Source organism: Urocitellus parryii, chromosome 5 (genome assembly GCF_045843805.1).
Source record: "Urocitellus parryii isolate mUroPar1 chromosome 5, mUroPar1.hap1, whole genome shotgun sequence".
NCBI classification, from domain to species: Eukaryota; Metazoa; Chordata; class Mammalia; order Rodentia; family Sciuridae; genus Urocitellus; species Urocitellus parryii.
In genome coordinates this window covers 166159045-166174514 of record NC_135535.1, presented here as the reverse complement: position 1 = coordinate 166174514, position 15470 = coordinate 166159045, and the positions used below count along the sequence as shown (strand labels likewise).

Below are 15470 nucleotides of genomic sequence, written 5' to 3'. Positions count from 1 at the left end.
AAGGTTAGACACAATGTGTGAATATGTGATTTCCCTTTCCTCTTTCCCTACAGTCTACCTAACACTAGTAGAGGGCCAATACCAGGGACTGAACCCAGGTTCTTGCACATGCTGGGCAAGCATACCAGCACTGAGCTGTGCCTTCAGCCCCCCAAAATTCTTGTCTACAGATCTGTAATTCTGTCTGCTACAGGTTGTAGTGGCTCCCATCCCTCCCAGAGTGCAAGAGTTCAGTTCAATTATTTTTGCACCTGCAAGCCGCTTTTCCTAATCTAAGTCCATTCTTAGGACTGCTTATAACATCTACTTGTTCCCTTATTAACAATGAGCTAAATAAAATCTTTGGCACATGCTCATTTTCTATCTGTATGACAGCCATGAATTTATTTTCTTTTGAAAGGCGTCTTTTAATATTGCTGCTACTTCTTTACCAAAGCAGTGAGTTTCTGTGGAGGGCAGACACCTTGCCTGAATCTCCCTCTCAGGGTCAGATGGAGTTGGACAGCATTAGCGTTAATATCTTGTCCTTGGGTAGACAGAAAAGCTTCCTAGGAGTCCGGCTTCAGGTCCTGTGCCAACAACTTGCGGTGACACAGAGGAAAGCACTTCTCTCAGAGAGTCAGTCTGCCTATTTGTGAAATGGGCTCTAACGAACCTCTAGACTCCCGTGGCAGCCTCCTAGGGCTACATGTCCTCCCCAAATCCCCTCCTCCTGAACACCCTTCCTGGGGTGGCGCCCTTGCTGGAACCTAGAGATTAGGTCTTTGGGGTCTCTGAGATCCGCGAGGTGCCGCGGGGCCTCTGGAGGGGAAGTGTGTTTTGGAGCCAGAAAGCCGGAGCCGCCCAGGAATTTTGGCTCAGACTTGGAGCATTTCCTCCTGGGCCGGCCGGCGCTATCCTGGGGAGGGCGGCCGCCGGCAGACACAGCGCTGAGATTTGCCAGGCCAGCACCATGGGGCTCCTGCTCTGCGCACAGGCTGGGCTCGCCCTGCTCTGCGCCGCGGGCGCCTTGGCGGGTGAGTGGGACCCGGGGCGCGGACAGGGAACCCAGGGAGACCGCGGATGGCGAGGTAGGAATGATAGACAGAGGCAAAGAAAGAGGCGGATAGAGGGAAGGAAGGATAAAGATGGAGAGAGAGAGAGAGAGAGAGAGAGAGAGAGAGAGAGAGAGAGAGAGAGGAGATAGAGAGATAGAGATAGATGCTGAAAGGGGGAGACAGCGGTGAGAAAATAGAAAGAGGCAGAGAAGGGCGGAGAAATGAAGATAAGAACAAGTGCTAAAGGAGAGGGGGAGCCTAAAAAGAGAAGGAAAGGCTGAGACAGAAAGAGGCTTTGGAGATAAATGGATATGAAGGAGGATAGAAAGAAAAAGGAGTCTGAAAAACAAACAAACAAAAGAACAAGAAGAAAAGAAAAAGAGGAACTGGATGGGCAAGAAGAAAGGAGAAAGAGGCAAAGAGAAAGTTTTAGAGACCAAAAGGGACAAGAGCTCAGAAAGCCCATGCCAGGGACCCAGCGGGAGAGAGAAGAAGGATGGGATGGAGGTCAACGCTTCTTGGTGGGGCAGCCCTGGAAGCCAGCTCCACCCCCAAGGCCTGCGGGGGCGGCCAGGTCTGGCTTCAGGGGGCATTGCTTTGGCAGTGAGCTGAGCTCTACAGCATGAATGACCAGGCAAGGCCCAGATTCAAATGCCAGGTGGCCCGAGGGGGTTCTGCAGGCAAGTGGAGGCCAGCCTCCAGGATTCCAGTTTCCTTGAAGGTCCAAGCTACCGTGGATGGAGAGTGGAAGTGGAGGGGGAGGGGGCTTACAGGAGGGAGAGGCCATCTGGATTTCTTACCTTGCACTGTCCCCTTTACCCACTGACTCCTGCAGTCTTATGCTGCCCCTTCCCAGGCGAAACAGTGAAGAGACAGGGTGACTCGTGGCAAGGCATATATTGTCCTACAACCCAGGACTGTACAAAGAGGCACGTCCCTCCACACCAAGACTCTGCTTATTGTACGGCACTTTACAGTTCACAGCCAGATTCCCATTTACTCAGGGAACAGTTGCTGCTCATCCCAGTTGTCCCTATGAGGAGAAAGCTCATTTCTCATGGATGCAAGAAAGAGCCCTGTCCAGGCATCCAGCACTGCAGCCCCCTTAGGCAGGCTGTTGGACCCACCCATGCAGAAATGCCCTGTTGACATAGAAGTATAGGAGTGGCTTTCGGGGACCAGTGTACTGACTGAGTACTCAGGGAAAGGACTCAGGCAGTCCTGATCCTTGGGAACTTCTACCTTGGGTAAGTCACTTTACACATCTGAGGCTGTTTCCTCCTCTGTAAATTGAGGAGAAGCAAGTCATCCCCCAAGCTGGCTTCAGGGATAGGATGAGAGGAGGTGCCCACCAGAAAGCACACATCCAATCTAGCTCTCACACAACCAGATCACTCCCAGCCTCAGTTTCCTCACCTGGTAAAGATAATCAACTGCTTCTGCTTAAGGCTGGTTGAAGAAGGGTGGAAATTCTGCCCAGCATCGAGCTCTATCCACACTGCATGACCTCCCCATCACCTCCCTGGGCAAGGGGCCCTCCTCCCACTCAGCCCAGGCTCCCACAGCTAAAGGCACAAAGCCTTTCTGTGCTTCTCTGAGGGAGGAGCCAGCTCCGCCCCAAAGTGATTTTTTGTGGCTCATTTAACCACAATTAATATATACATTTTAAATTCGTTTTTAAGCATTATTTTTCCTTCTGATTATGCACACTCATTACTACAGATGGAAAAGAAGAAAGTATAAATATGTTAATGTACTTTTTCACATTTTGATTTATAACCTTTCAGATTTCAGACAATATCCCACTGTTTTCCTTAACATTTTAAAAAATATAATTTTTTATTTTTATTTAATGCATAGGAATTATACATATTTCTGGAGTACAGAGTTTTCCTTAATTTTTTGATGATGTGAGCATTAGGCTACAAACTATGTAAAATAATAGTACATAAACATAGAATATTGTGTAACATATCTAGAAACCTGCCTTAAGTACTAATTCATGGCCAATCTTGTTTTATCTATGAGTCTACATCCTCTCTCCTGCCTGGATTATTTAAAAGTAATTCCAGGCATCCTGTATTTTCGTCTATAAATATTTCCTTGTGTATATCTAAAAGATAAATAATTTGTTTTTCGTTTTTTGGTCCTGGGCATTAAACCCAGGAGTGATTAACTACTAGCCACATCCCCAGCCCTTCTTTATATTTCATTTAGAGACATGGTCTCACTAAGTTACTGAGGCTGGCTTTGAACTCACAATCCTCCTGCCTCAGTCTCCTGCTTCAGCCCCTCAAGCTGCTGGGATTATAGGTGTGTACCACCACACCTGTCGAAGAAAAATAATTCTTAAGTAAACATAACTGCAATTATCACACTCCCCAGAATGAACAATCCCTTTCTAGCGAATATTCACTCTGTTCAAATGTCCTTAATTGTGTATATGTGTTTATATATCATTCATTCATTCCAGGTAAGGTAATATACATTTCATTTGGTTGATATGCTTGCTAAATCTCTTCAAATATGTAGGGTCTCTGTCTCTCTCTCCCTTTTTTTTTTCTTAAAATTTCTTTATTGAAAAACTAAGTTTGTCCTGTGAAGTTTTTCATATTTATTTTGCTATTTGTATCACGTTGATATCATTTATTTGTTCCTCTACCTCTCCTATTTTCTATAAAAGATTCCTAAATCTAGAATCTTTATCTAATCCAGGTAGAATTTTTCTTTGTAATAATACTTTATAGGTAGTCTTTATGATTTTAATTTGAATTTATTCGATTACTGGTGAGGTTGGACTTTTTCTTCAAAGGTGTATTGGTCATTGGTACAGATTCTTATAAACTACTTTACACTTTCTCAATTGTGGCATTGAGGTTTTTCATATTAACCTATTAAAGCTTTTTTATATATTGAGTGAAGTGAACTGCTTTGTGTTACCTGTAGAGAACTTCTCTTAAGGTAAAGCTTCAGCTGAGCTCCTTTTTGCTGTCAGAGGAATCCCAAATCAATTCTAGTCTTCTTCATTAATATTACCATTCTCACTCACCCCTTGGGGCTTGAACTGTCACTGTCTACCACCTTCCCTGTGTCTATGGATATCTGTCTGCCATTGAGATTCTGCTTTTGCTTTGGATCAAAACGGAAGATGCTAGAGGTTTGTGGTGAGGATCCTATGATACCTGTCTATCCCCTCATTTTACAAAGGAGGCAGCAGAAGCCCAGAGATGGGAGACCCTTAACCTACACAAAGTCACACTATTGCTAGGGGACAGTATAGACAGTATCAGGCAGTGAGACTCAAATTCTCTTGCCGCCACCTAACAGCTATGCAATCTTCAGCATGTCACTCAACCTTTTTTATCCTTGGTTGTTTGGTCTGTAAAAAATTAAAATAATTAAAAAGACCTCAAGATATATGTAAATGAGATGATGCAAATAAGCACGTAACAAAAAAGCTTGGCACATAACAAGCCATCCCAAATCAATAGTCACTTGGAATGTAGAGTGTTGTTATGCCCATTTAAAAAGCAAAGAAAGCTAAGGTCCAGCAAGTGGGACTGGCTTGGAGCAGAGCATCCCAGCGCCCCTTGGACCCTTGCACCCTCTGACCCCTGCATGGGTTTAGCCTTAGAACAGATGCCTCTCCATCTTGAGTCCTGGTCAGAGTGATCTGGAAAGAACGCTTGCCTCCACACAGAGAGCTGTGTCCTGGTTGACTTCCTGACCTCCCTGCTCCATGCCTTCCTCTCCCTGAGTCACAGATTCCTCACCTAGAAAGGACTTAGAGGGCAATTGAAGAAGCTGGGTGACAGGCAGAAAGCACACCGTGAGAAGGCAGTGTCTTCAACAGCCAGCCCTGTGTTCTTTCCCACGGCACACAGAAAGAGGTTTGTCCTGGATGAGTTTTGAGCCTTCTCAGAATCCTGGGGTTTGGGGATGTGTTTAACATGATAAATTGGTGGTTTAAAAAACACAGTGTATCGAGATAGAAGTAATCTAGCTTCCTATCCAACTTGGAGAGCAGAGCTGCCAGCCAGACAGCAGCCAGTCCAGCTCTGAATCAAAACACAAGAGAAATAAACATGGGTGTAATGGAAAGGGGCTCTTGTTACAGCAGCTTAACTTGCTTTCTAAAAGTAAAGTACTGACTTAACCCAAAGAATGCATCAAAATGACACTGGTACACTCACAGTGATCCACAGGGCTCCCATCCAGATCCAGAAAATGTCCAGAGGACAAGGAAACTAGGACACATCCCTTCTTAAACAAAACAAACCAAACAAAACAAAAATCTGCACTCTCAGGATCTTCACTCTCTCTTTCAGGGCTGGAGGGTCCCTCTCCTGCTTCAGCCAGAGCAGCTCCACAGACTGGAAGTCCTCACACACTCACTTCAAAGTAGCGTTCTTCTGCTTTATGTATTTATTTTTCTGCTTCTTAAAAAAAAAAAAGCCACTGATTATTTTGAATGAATCACAAATATTTATACAAGTATTAGATGTGGAAAAAGTTATCATTCTATTATGTTGGAGTGTGATCAAATATAATTAGCCCCCCGGTGACCAATGCTGATGGTAAAAATAGGATGTGACATTGATGATCTGGAAGGCGACTGTTAGACTCACTACTGAGAAAATGGTCATCACCCAGCACAAGAAATCACTTTAGTTGTGGGTGCTTCCTTACTCTCTGAATGCCAGATCCCAAAGGTCTCCCAGTGAGGTCTGTAAGTGGGAAGGGATCATACTTTCTATCCCAGAGGACAGCTCCTGTGGTCAGATCTCTAACTGGGCCAACCCAGCGCTTCCCCTGGGCTTCTGGACTCCCTCTGGCAGTGCAGGATGCTTCTCCACCCATGGCCACTGGCCAGGGTGCACATCAGGCCTTGAGCAGGAGCTGAGCCAGAGAAAACAACCCAACATCCAAGGAGGTCCATTTCCCAACTGGTGGGGTCAGGAGAGCAGAAGGAAGGAAGGAAGGGACACTGGAGAGCCACAGTTTTCGCTCTGAAAGCTATGCCATGATAATCCTTCAGCCTTTCCCACCCCTGACAGCCCGATGTGGGGGGTAAGGCAGAGAAAGAGAGAAATGGAAGGCACACAATTTTTGCCTTGTTGGAGTTTCTGCTCCAAGAAGTAACTTTTCCTTTGGAGATCACTTTTAAGGCCTCTTAGCAGGCCCCGAAAGGTAGAGAAGCATCTTGGATGAGCTACATCTGGAGGCCTCGGGTTAACCCCAGCCCAATTTACACAAGATGCTGCGGAGACTCAGGAGGACAAAAGAAGTTTCTCATAGTCCGGGATAACTAGTGGCTGAGCCAGGCTGAGGATGGGTCTGCAAGGTGTTCTTGGCCAAAATGCATTCAGACCAAAGCAACGAGCAGCCCCCAAGTGTGGGGCTGGCTGGGCAGGGAGGTTGTCAAGGCCTGCTCCAAGTTTTCTCTCTCACAGGGAGTCCCCCAGAGGCCCGGATGAGCTCATGGACAGTTATGCAGTGGTGCACAGATCCCAGCTCTGTCCAGATGTGAGGGATTAGTGCTGAGCTGTGTGGAGAATGACCTCAGCCCAGTCTCTTCCCCAGGGAGATGCTGGAGCCAAGTCAGACCTCATCGCAGGCACGTAGGGAACAGGGAGCTTGAGGCCTATGGAGGGGAGCAGTTGCATGTTGTTTGAGCATCCACAGCTGGCTCATCCGCTGTCTGCTGCCAGGGTTGCATTGCTTCCTCTCTGCATGAGCTCTGAAAAGGGTGGGAGGAGAGGAGGCAGGTGATACCCAGGGGAATGACTTCATCAAAGGTCCTCAGGTATGTGTGCTCACAGGCTCACACCAGGACAGTCCCCTCTTCCTGAGACAGCCTACACTGTGGGCAAAAGCTTCTCACTCTGCAAAGTCTTTCCTCTCCAGGCTGAGCACCCTAGTTTAAGCTAAGACAAATGAGACCAGGTCACCTCCTGACCTTCCCCTACCTCTTAAAAGCTTTCTTACAATGCCAGCCCTTCCGGTGGGGTCTCCCATACAATCCTCCCTCTGCATTCGATCCATGACAGTTTCTACTTTTTGCTAACAACTCCATCAGACAACTGGCTTATTTTATGAAAAATGTCAAACCATATACTCAAATGTAGAGGGAATAGTGGAATGCACCCCCATGTGACCGTCACCCATCTCTAGCAATGGTCAACCCTTGGCTGATTTGGTTTGCTCTAAAGGCGTGTTCATGCCTCTCCTTCATCCCCATGCCAAGCCTAGGGTATTTTGAAGTAAATCCAATATATCATAGCATTTCAGCTGTACATATTTTAGTCTGGGTTTCTAAAAAACTCGTTTTTATAAAAGTAGCCAACATGCCAGAATACCAGCCTCCTCCCTCCCCAAATTCAACAATACCACCATTGTCTTTTGTGGAGGGCTTTCTCAGTCCAATAGAAGAAAATAACAAAAAGGAGAAATTGAAAAGCGAATCATTCTCTGCAAGAGGTGCTGTATTAGTCAATTTGCGATCACTATAATGAAACACCTCAGGTGATTGACTCACAAAAAGAAAAGCTTTGTTTTGGCTCAGAGTTTTGGAGGTTCCAGTCTATGCTTGCTTGGCCCCATTGCTCTGGGCCTAGGGGGGAGGCAACGCATCATGCTGGAGGCCTATGACAAAGCAGACCATTCACCTCATCAGTCAGAAAGAAGAGGAGTAAGAGACAGAGATCCCACAAAGTCCTTTGAGGACACACCCCCAATGACCTCAGGCGCTCCCAGGAGGCCCCACTGCCTGAAGGGCCACAGAGCTTCCCAATAGCAGCATCCTGGGGACTAACCATTTACACATGGGGACACTTGGGACCCAAACTACAGCAATGGGTGCTTCTGGAGCTGCCCATTGGTGCTGACTCCCACATAGCCTCCCTCTCTGCCTCTCCTCCAAACTGCTCTTTATTCAAGTTCCTTGTTCAATGCTGCACGAATGAGCTGATTCTCAATGTTTAAAACAGCATTTTATGATTTCCTCCTATTTTCGCCATGGCTACCACTGTAATGGCTGCTTTTAACAACCCAGACACAGAATTCCTAAAAAGTCAACAAGTCAGTTGGCCATGATGTTCAGCAGACAGTCCCATCTTATTTCGCAGTTAGAGATCTTCGGGTGGGTATCCCCCGACCAATTTTTTGGCCATTTAAACAGTTCACCTGGACCCATCCCTGCTGCGATCCTTTTGTCCTTCTATGATGGTGGTCTGTCTCCCTTCTGGATCCCATGGCCTCCCATTTGCAGGAAATACACTCCTTTAGTTCTATTTCCCTCCTGTCTTTCTGGCTACAAGCATGGCTGTGTTTCTCCAGTGCTTAAGCAAACAGAAATGACAACAGGAAACACTTTTCGAGGCTTGGTGATCTGATCTGCCTTCCCTCTTGCCCAAGCCTCATGAAAAGGGTTCCTGGACCTGGCCCATCCTCTCATGTCTCTGCCTCGCCTGCACCACTCTGGCAGAAGTGTGGGGTGGCACTGGGCAGAGCCTTCTATTGCTGTCCTTCTGTGCTCTTCAGGTTAGCCCTCCCTGCTGCCTTACACCATGCTGTCCTTGTCACCTTCTGTAGAATCTGTAAAGCTCTTCACTTCTCCTGACCTCTGGGACAGCACCCTGAGTGGCAGCATTCTTCCAGGTGCCCCGCAGGCAGCTCAGAGTCACCACCTCCAAACCCTGAGCGCAGAACCAGGGCTCTGAAACTTCGGGTGTGAGGGTTGGTGGTGCCAGGAGAACAAGATTGGGGAGGAAACTGGTGAATCGAAGTTGAGAAGGTTGAATCTCAGGTCTTCTCTTCCCAGCAGTGGCATTTCAGCCTTCTTTGCATCAATTTCCCTATTTGTAAGTTGGGCGTCTTAGCAGGCTGTTGGAAGGGGAAGTTAACATGTTGAATTAACACATTGCTTGGCACACTGCTTGGTAACACTCGTCAAATGCCAGCTATGATTAACTGGTGCCCAATGTCAATGCTACGATTAAAACACCTCCTTCCTCCCTCCTTCCTTCCCTCCTTTCCTTCCTTGTTACTGAGGATTGAACTCAGGGGTGCTTCACTACTGAGCCACATCATCCCCAAAACTTTATATTTATTTATTTATTTTTGACACAGTTTGCCGATGTCTTGGGGGGCACCAGAATCAGGAGGCACCACAGCTTTGTAGGTTCAAACAGCAATTCTTTATTCCCGATCTCACACCAGCCTCCACACACGTTCAGGGGCAGTCTCCAATATGTCCGATCCCAAATCCTACTCCACGAGGCTTTTTCCAAATCCCATTTTAATCTCACGAGAACTCAACGGGAACAAGCAGCAGGAACACTCTAATCCCAGCATCAATAATCTTCAACCTCAACTTCCCTAAAACTCCTATTGTCACGCCCTAAACCCAAGGACGGAGATACTTCCTGCAAGAATACACCCTAATCCTGGATCCACCCTGGTGATTGAGCAGGGTCACCTTTCTCAAATACACAAGCAAGGTCGCAGCAAATTTCCAAGGCAAGTCCATTTAACATGGGGTACACTGGCAAGGATTACGATGCGTCATACCTACTTGGTAATGGCCCTCAGCAACAGGGTCTCACTAAGTTGCAGAGGGTCTTACTAAATTGCCTAGGCTGGCCTCAAACCGGCAATCCTCCTGCCTCAGTCTCCCAAGTTGCTGGGATTTCAGGCATGCACCACCACATCCAGCTTTCCCAGTGCATTTTCTTTCCCTCTATTCCTTTTGCTACTGTGTTCATCTTCCTTACTCTGATTACCTCCTGCCTCCAAATAACTACCCTTCCAATCTGTTATCTGTATTTAAAATACTCGACTGTTAAAATAAAGCTCCGAACATTGTAATTGGTTTTCTTTTTAATATTTTTTGTCAATGGACCTTTTTTTTCTTTTTTTTTTTAATGCCGTGCTGAGAATCTAACCCAGTGCCTCACACATGCTAGGCAAGCTTTCTACCACCGAGCCACAACCCCAGCCCTGTAATTGTTTGTTTATTTACTTACTTACTTACTTACATACATACATATTTATTTATTTTTAAAGCCTTAGGATAAAGATCTACCCTTTGGCTTTGTTTCCAGGATCCCTCTGCCCCATCTCCTCTCCCACCCTCTGTTCTCTGGTCACTCCAAATCCCTGGAGGTTGTGTCCTGTGGAGCCTGTTATTTTATGGTTCTCTCTGGCTAAAACCTGTTCTTTCCTGACTTTTCCCAGGCCGGGCACTGCATCCTCATGAAGCCCACTTGGGTCTGTAGGTGAAGGCAGCTGCAGAGACAAGTGGTGATAGGGTGGTGGCAACCTGCACACTAGCTCACACCTGAGCATTTCTCTGCTCATCCTTGGGGGCTTTCAAGACCCACCTCACTCCAAGTCTGGAGTCTCTGTGCTGCAGGGAAACCGAGGGTTCCACTGACAAGACTTGTTTTTCCACAGCCGCTGAGCCCCTCAGCCCCTCCCAAGGAGACCCCGCTTGGAGCACAGGCTGTGACAGATACATGGCTGTCCAAGACCGTTTAGACGTGATGGAAGAGGTAATAAAGGTGTTGAGGTGGGGGACATGAAGCATAAAGACCACTTCCCTGCCAGGCTGGTGGCACAGACACAACCTTACCTTGGAATGGCAGGAAATCAGTTCAATCCTGTCCCTTAATCACTTCGTTGACTGTCCCCCTGCCCTAACTGGGGTAGCTGGTTCAGGTGACCAGCTGAATGCAGAATTAAGGAAAGTAGAAATCTGATCCCTGTGTTTTGTGATGCCGCTATGGCTCATGACCTGGGATTCATAAGCTTATGTGGGGGAAATTTTACATCTTTATTGTAGAAGACCTTTAATTGAGATTTTGTGTTCCTATTCACAGTAAAACTGTATGGTAACTTTGTCTTCAACAGAAATCACAAATAACTTCATGCCATTATAGTCATTGGGAATATCTCAACATGTGCCAGGTGCAGAGGCACACATCTGTGACTTGTGAGGGTAAGGCAGGAAGATTACCAAGTTTGAGATCAGCCTTTAGCAAGACTCTGTGGAAAATAAAAAGTAAAAACAGCTGGGGATATAGTTCATCTCAGTTGTAAAGTGACTTGTGAGGGTAAGGCAGGAAGATTACCAAGTTTGAGATCAGCCTTTAGCAAGACTCTGTTGCAAAATAAAAAGTAAAAACAGCTGGGGATATAGTTCATCTCAGTTGTAAAGTACCCCTGGATTCAATCCCCAGTATAGAAAAAAAAAGGAATATCACAAGTCATTTACACTCCTTATTGTGTTAGGATAGCATTAATTGTTATGCTCGATTTTAGATCATTTTATTTAGTGAGTTAAATAAGTACATATATTTTATATCAAAATTTTTTAACATTTGAATAATATTTAATAAAGTTTATTTCCTTGTTAACACTACAGAATTTTCTTTTTACATTTAAAGCATTTTTTTTCTGAAAAGTTCTGTAGGTTTCATCAGACTGCCAACATAGCCCATGACAAAAAAGTTAAGAATCCTGAATAAAGAAAAATTAAAAATCCCGTACCTGTTATTTGGCAGCTGTGCCACCAGGGGGCGCGACAATAAAAGGAATATGAACTCTGGCTGCCAAGTTCTGAAGCAGAAAGGGGGTGCTTCTGCCAAGCTTGGGACGGAGATAGCTGAGTGCAGACGGGGAGGGGCCTTAGAAGCCGCCTGGGACATTGTCATGTGGGGAAACAGGGAGGTGGAAGCACAGCCCGAATGAGCACCCAGTTCTCTCCCCGCTGGACCCAGTAGTCCTTGGAGCGTGGCAGACTAAGCAGAAGTTGCCCCACTCTTGTCCCTAACTTCGCCCTCCTCTCCCTCTCTAGACGGCGGAGAAGGTGGTGGAGCACCTGGAGGCAGAAGTGAAAGGCCTCCTGGGCCTGCTGGAGGAGCTGGCCTGGAACCTGCCGCCGGGGCCCTTCAGCCCCGCCCCAGACCTCCTCGGAGACGGTGAGCGGCGGGGGAGGCTGGGGAGGCTGGGAGGCTGGGGAGGCAGGGCGGGCAGCCCCTGGGCCTCGGTGCGCGGAGTCTGGGAAAGCACGCGCGAGAGGTGGCTGCTCCACCGCAGGAGTGCAGCTGGACCAGCAGGGAGACCCTCCGCCGCTCCGAAGGGACAGCTCGCGCCACCGCGGGCACCGCTGCAGCCGAGCATTGATTCGAGGTGTACTCACTACCCCGACCTGGAGAGCGTCTCCCTCCGACGCGGGCCTTGGGCACGCCTCAGAGATCCCCCGTCCTCTTTCATCTCCTTCCCAGCATCCACTCTTGTTCCATCCCAAATCCCCGCCAGGGAAGACCCGCACGTCACTGATGGGGCCATGGTGGGATTGTCGCCTGCTTCCTTCTTGAGCCCTGTGTGTCCAAGGGACTGAGGAGGGAATGGGGGAGTAAACTGCTGACATTGTGAGGATGAGGGGACCATTCAGTACCCCCTGCAGCTCACTCTGGGGTAACCCCTTTCTTTCAGATCACTTCTGAGCCTCAAAGGTGGAGGAGGAGCTGAGCAGCTGGAGGTGGGACCTCCTGGAGGGCAACTCAGACCAGAGCCACGTCTTCTCGCCCTCCTTTCCCTACCTTTGTGTGAAATAAAAGCAACTCCTTTGATGCCCTGTGTGTATGTGGACAGTGACACCTGCAGCCACAGTCTCTTCTCCCTTTTCTTCCATGCTCTGAGGTTCTGGTTTCCCCTCTAGACTCAGATCTGGGAACAGCACCCTGCCACCTGTACTTGGACCCTCCTTATTTATAGGGACAGACTGAGCAAGAGTGATACCCAGAGCTGAGACTCCTGAAGCCCAGAATCATAATAGGGACACAGCAGAAGGGCCCTGTAAGTAGCTTTGCTACTCAGACTTAGGCCCCAGAACAACAGCAACAGCACCACCCCAGAAGTCCTCAGAAATGCAGGATTTTAGCAGAGTTCAGTGGCACACACCTGCACTCCACAGCAGGAAGCTGTGGCAAGAAGATCACAAGTTTGAGGCCATCCTAAGCAACTTAGTGGGACCCTGACTCAATATAAAAATTTTTAAAAATGGCTGGGGATGGTTCAGTGCCTGCCTAGTGTGTGGCCAGGCCCGGTTCCCATCTCCAGGATACACACAAACACACACATGAAATGCAGGCTCTTGGACCCATCCAGATCTCCTGAATCAGAATCTGCATCTTAATGAGATTCCCCAGGGGATTTCTGTGTTCACTGAAGACACCCCACTCCCACCACCTTGGTGCTGGGATGAAACCCACCACCACCACCAAGGCTCTACCACTGAGCCTTACCTCCAGCCCTTTTAAAATGTTTTTTCCTATTAAAATAAAATTTACATAAAATTCACCATTTTAACCAGTTTAAACTACAAATTCAGCGGCTTTCAGTATATACACAATGTTATACAATCAATTCCATCTAATTCCAGAACACTTTCATCATATCCTGTAATTACTAGGCAGTTACTTCCCATTCCCTCTCCCACCAGTCCCCTAAAGACCTCTAACCTTTCTCTCTATGGACTTGTCTCTCTGAATATTTTATATAAACGAATCATACAATAAGTGGCCCTTTGTATCTGGCTTCTTTCACTGAGCATGTTTTTAAGTTGTACATCTATCAGTACATTCCATTTCATGGTTGAATGATGTTCCATTGAATGGATGTACCTCATTTTATTCATCCAAGCATTAACAAATGGACATTTGGGGTTGTTTGCACTTACGGGCAAATATGAATAATGCTATAATTTATTCACTTATTTATTTACGAGTTTTTGTGTAGATATATTCTCGTTTTCTTGAGTATGTGCCTAGAAATGAAACTGCTGAACCAAATGGTAACTGTTCAACTTTTTGAAGAACTGCCAGTTTTGCACAACAGCTGTGCTATTTTCCAACCCCACCAACAACATGAGCTGCGGACGTTTCGTGGACGCCTTCTATCAGATTGAGACATTTCCCTTCTGTTTCTTGAGTGCTTTTTTTTTTTTTAATCACAAAGGGGGTGTTGGGTTTTTTCCAAATGCTTTTTCTGCATCAAATGAGAGGATCAAGTGGGGTGTTCTCCTTTTGTTTTATTAATAACACATTACATTGATTAATCTTTGTATACTGAGTGAGCCTTGCATTCCCGGGGTTAATCCCACTTTGGCAAAGTGTACAGTCCATATATATGCTAGTGGATTTTGTTGAGGACTTTTGTACCTGTAAGAGATATTAGTCTGTGGTTTTCTTGTGATGTCTTTGTGTGGCTTTGGTACTAAGGTCATAGTAGTCTCATGGGATGGATTAAGAAGTGTTTCTTTTCTTTTTTTTTTTTTAAAGAGTTGATTTTTCTTTAAACATTTGATGGAATTCACCAATGAAGTCATCTGGCCATGGGCTTTTTTCCTCCACTGTAAATTCTTTGATCACTGATTTAATCCCTTTGGTATAGGTCTATCTACATTTTCTATTTCTTCTTGAATCAGTTTGATAATCTGTGTTTCTAGGAATTTATCCATCTCCTCTAGAATGTCCAACTTGTGGTCACAGAATTGGTCACAGTGTCTTCCTATCCTTTTATTTCTGTAAGGTTGTGAGTAGTGTCACTCTTATTCCTCATGAGCATTCCCTCCTTCTCTATCTAAATATTTATCAATTTTGCTCATATTTTTATAGAACTTTACAAAATTTAGATTGCTTTCTGGTCTATTATCAGCTGAGTGGAGTGTTTTACATAGCTCTAGTTGGTTTACCAGATTGTTCAAGTTTTGTTTCCTTGTTTACCTAATTGCTCTATCCAATAGAGAAAGTGGAATGTTGTAATCTCCATTGTGTTTATTTATTTAACCAGGGCATTGCACATGCTAGGCAAGAGTTCTACCACTGGCTACATTCCAGCCCTTCCAACTATTAAATTGCCTATTTCTCCCATCAATTTCAGTCAATTTTTATTCAAACTTTCTAGGGCTTTATTATTTGGTACATAAGTATTTATAATTGTCATATTCTTATAGGTTGACTCTTATCAGGGTAAAATGTCCTGTGTCTCTTGTAACAGTGTTAAAATCTGCACTGCAATTCCTTCCTTTTAAATGCAGAATTATTCCATTTACATTTAAAGTGATTAGTAATAATTCTTATTACTAAAGAAATGAGTCAATTCATTCATTATGCTATATTGTGTTACAGATCAAAAGCATATCATTTTTATTCCTTTTTCACTTTCACTGTTTTAGTTATTTTCTTAGTGGTTTCACTGGAATTACAATTAACATCTGCTTCATACCAATTTGGTTTGAATGAACATCATTTTTTGTATGTGGTGCTGAGGATCGAACCCGGGCCGCACGCATGCCAGGCGAGCGCGCTACCGCTTGAGCCACATCCCCAGCCCACATCATTTTTTAATAGTATACAAGAATTTGTT

At 45.8% G+C, this 15470-nt stretch overlaps 1 protein-coding gene across 1 annotated transcript; it reads left to right on the top strand.

Annotated features, from left to right (window-relative positions):
* The first annotated feature begins 895 nt into the window (after positions 1-895).
* Positions 896-12673, top strand: Plac9 (placenta associated 9). The gene is made up of 4 exons (XM_026390237.1): positions 896-1016; positions 10494-10591; positions 11896-12019; positions 12537-12673. Exons 1-4 carry the CDS (start codon positions 953-955, stop codon positions 12545-12547), a joined length of 297 nt encoding a protein of 98 aa, XP_026246022.1. The 5' UTR covers positions 896-952; the 3' UTR covers positions 12548-12673.
* The last annotated feature ends 2797 nt before the right edge of the window (positions 12674-15470 follow it).

Bases quoted from the DNA above. Each gene is read 5' to 3' on its own strand.
- Plac9 (XM_026390237.1), top strand. From the start codon at position 953: ATGGGGCTCCTGCTCTGCGCACAGGCTGGGCTCGCCCTGCTCTGCGCC. The intron at 1,017-10,493 runs GTGAGTGGGACC...GTTTTTCCACAG, and splicing joins CGCCGCGGGCGCCTTGGCGG to CCGCTGAGCCCCTCAGCCCC. The intron at 10,592-11,895 runs GTAATAAAGGTG...CTCCCTCTCTAG, and splicing joins GTTTAGACGTGATGGAAGAG to ACGGCGGAGAAGGTGGTGGA.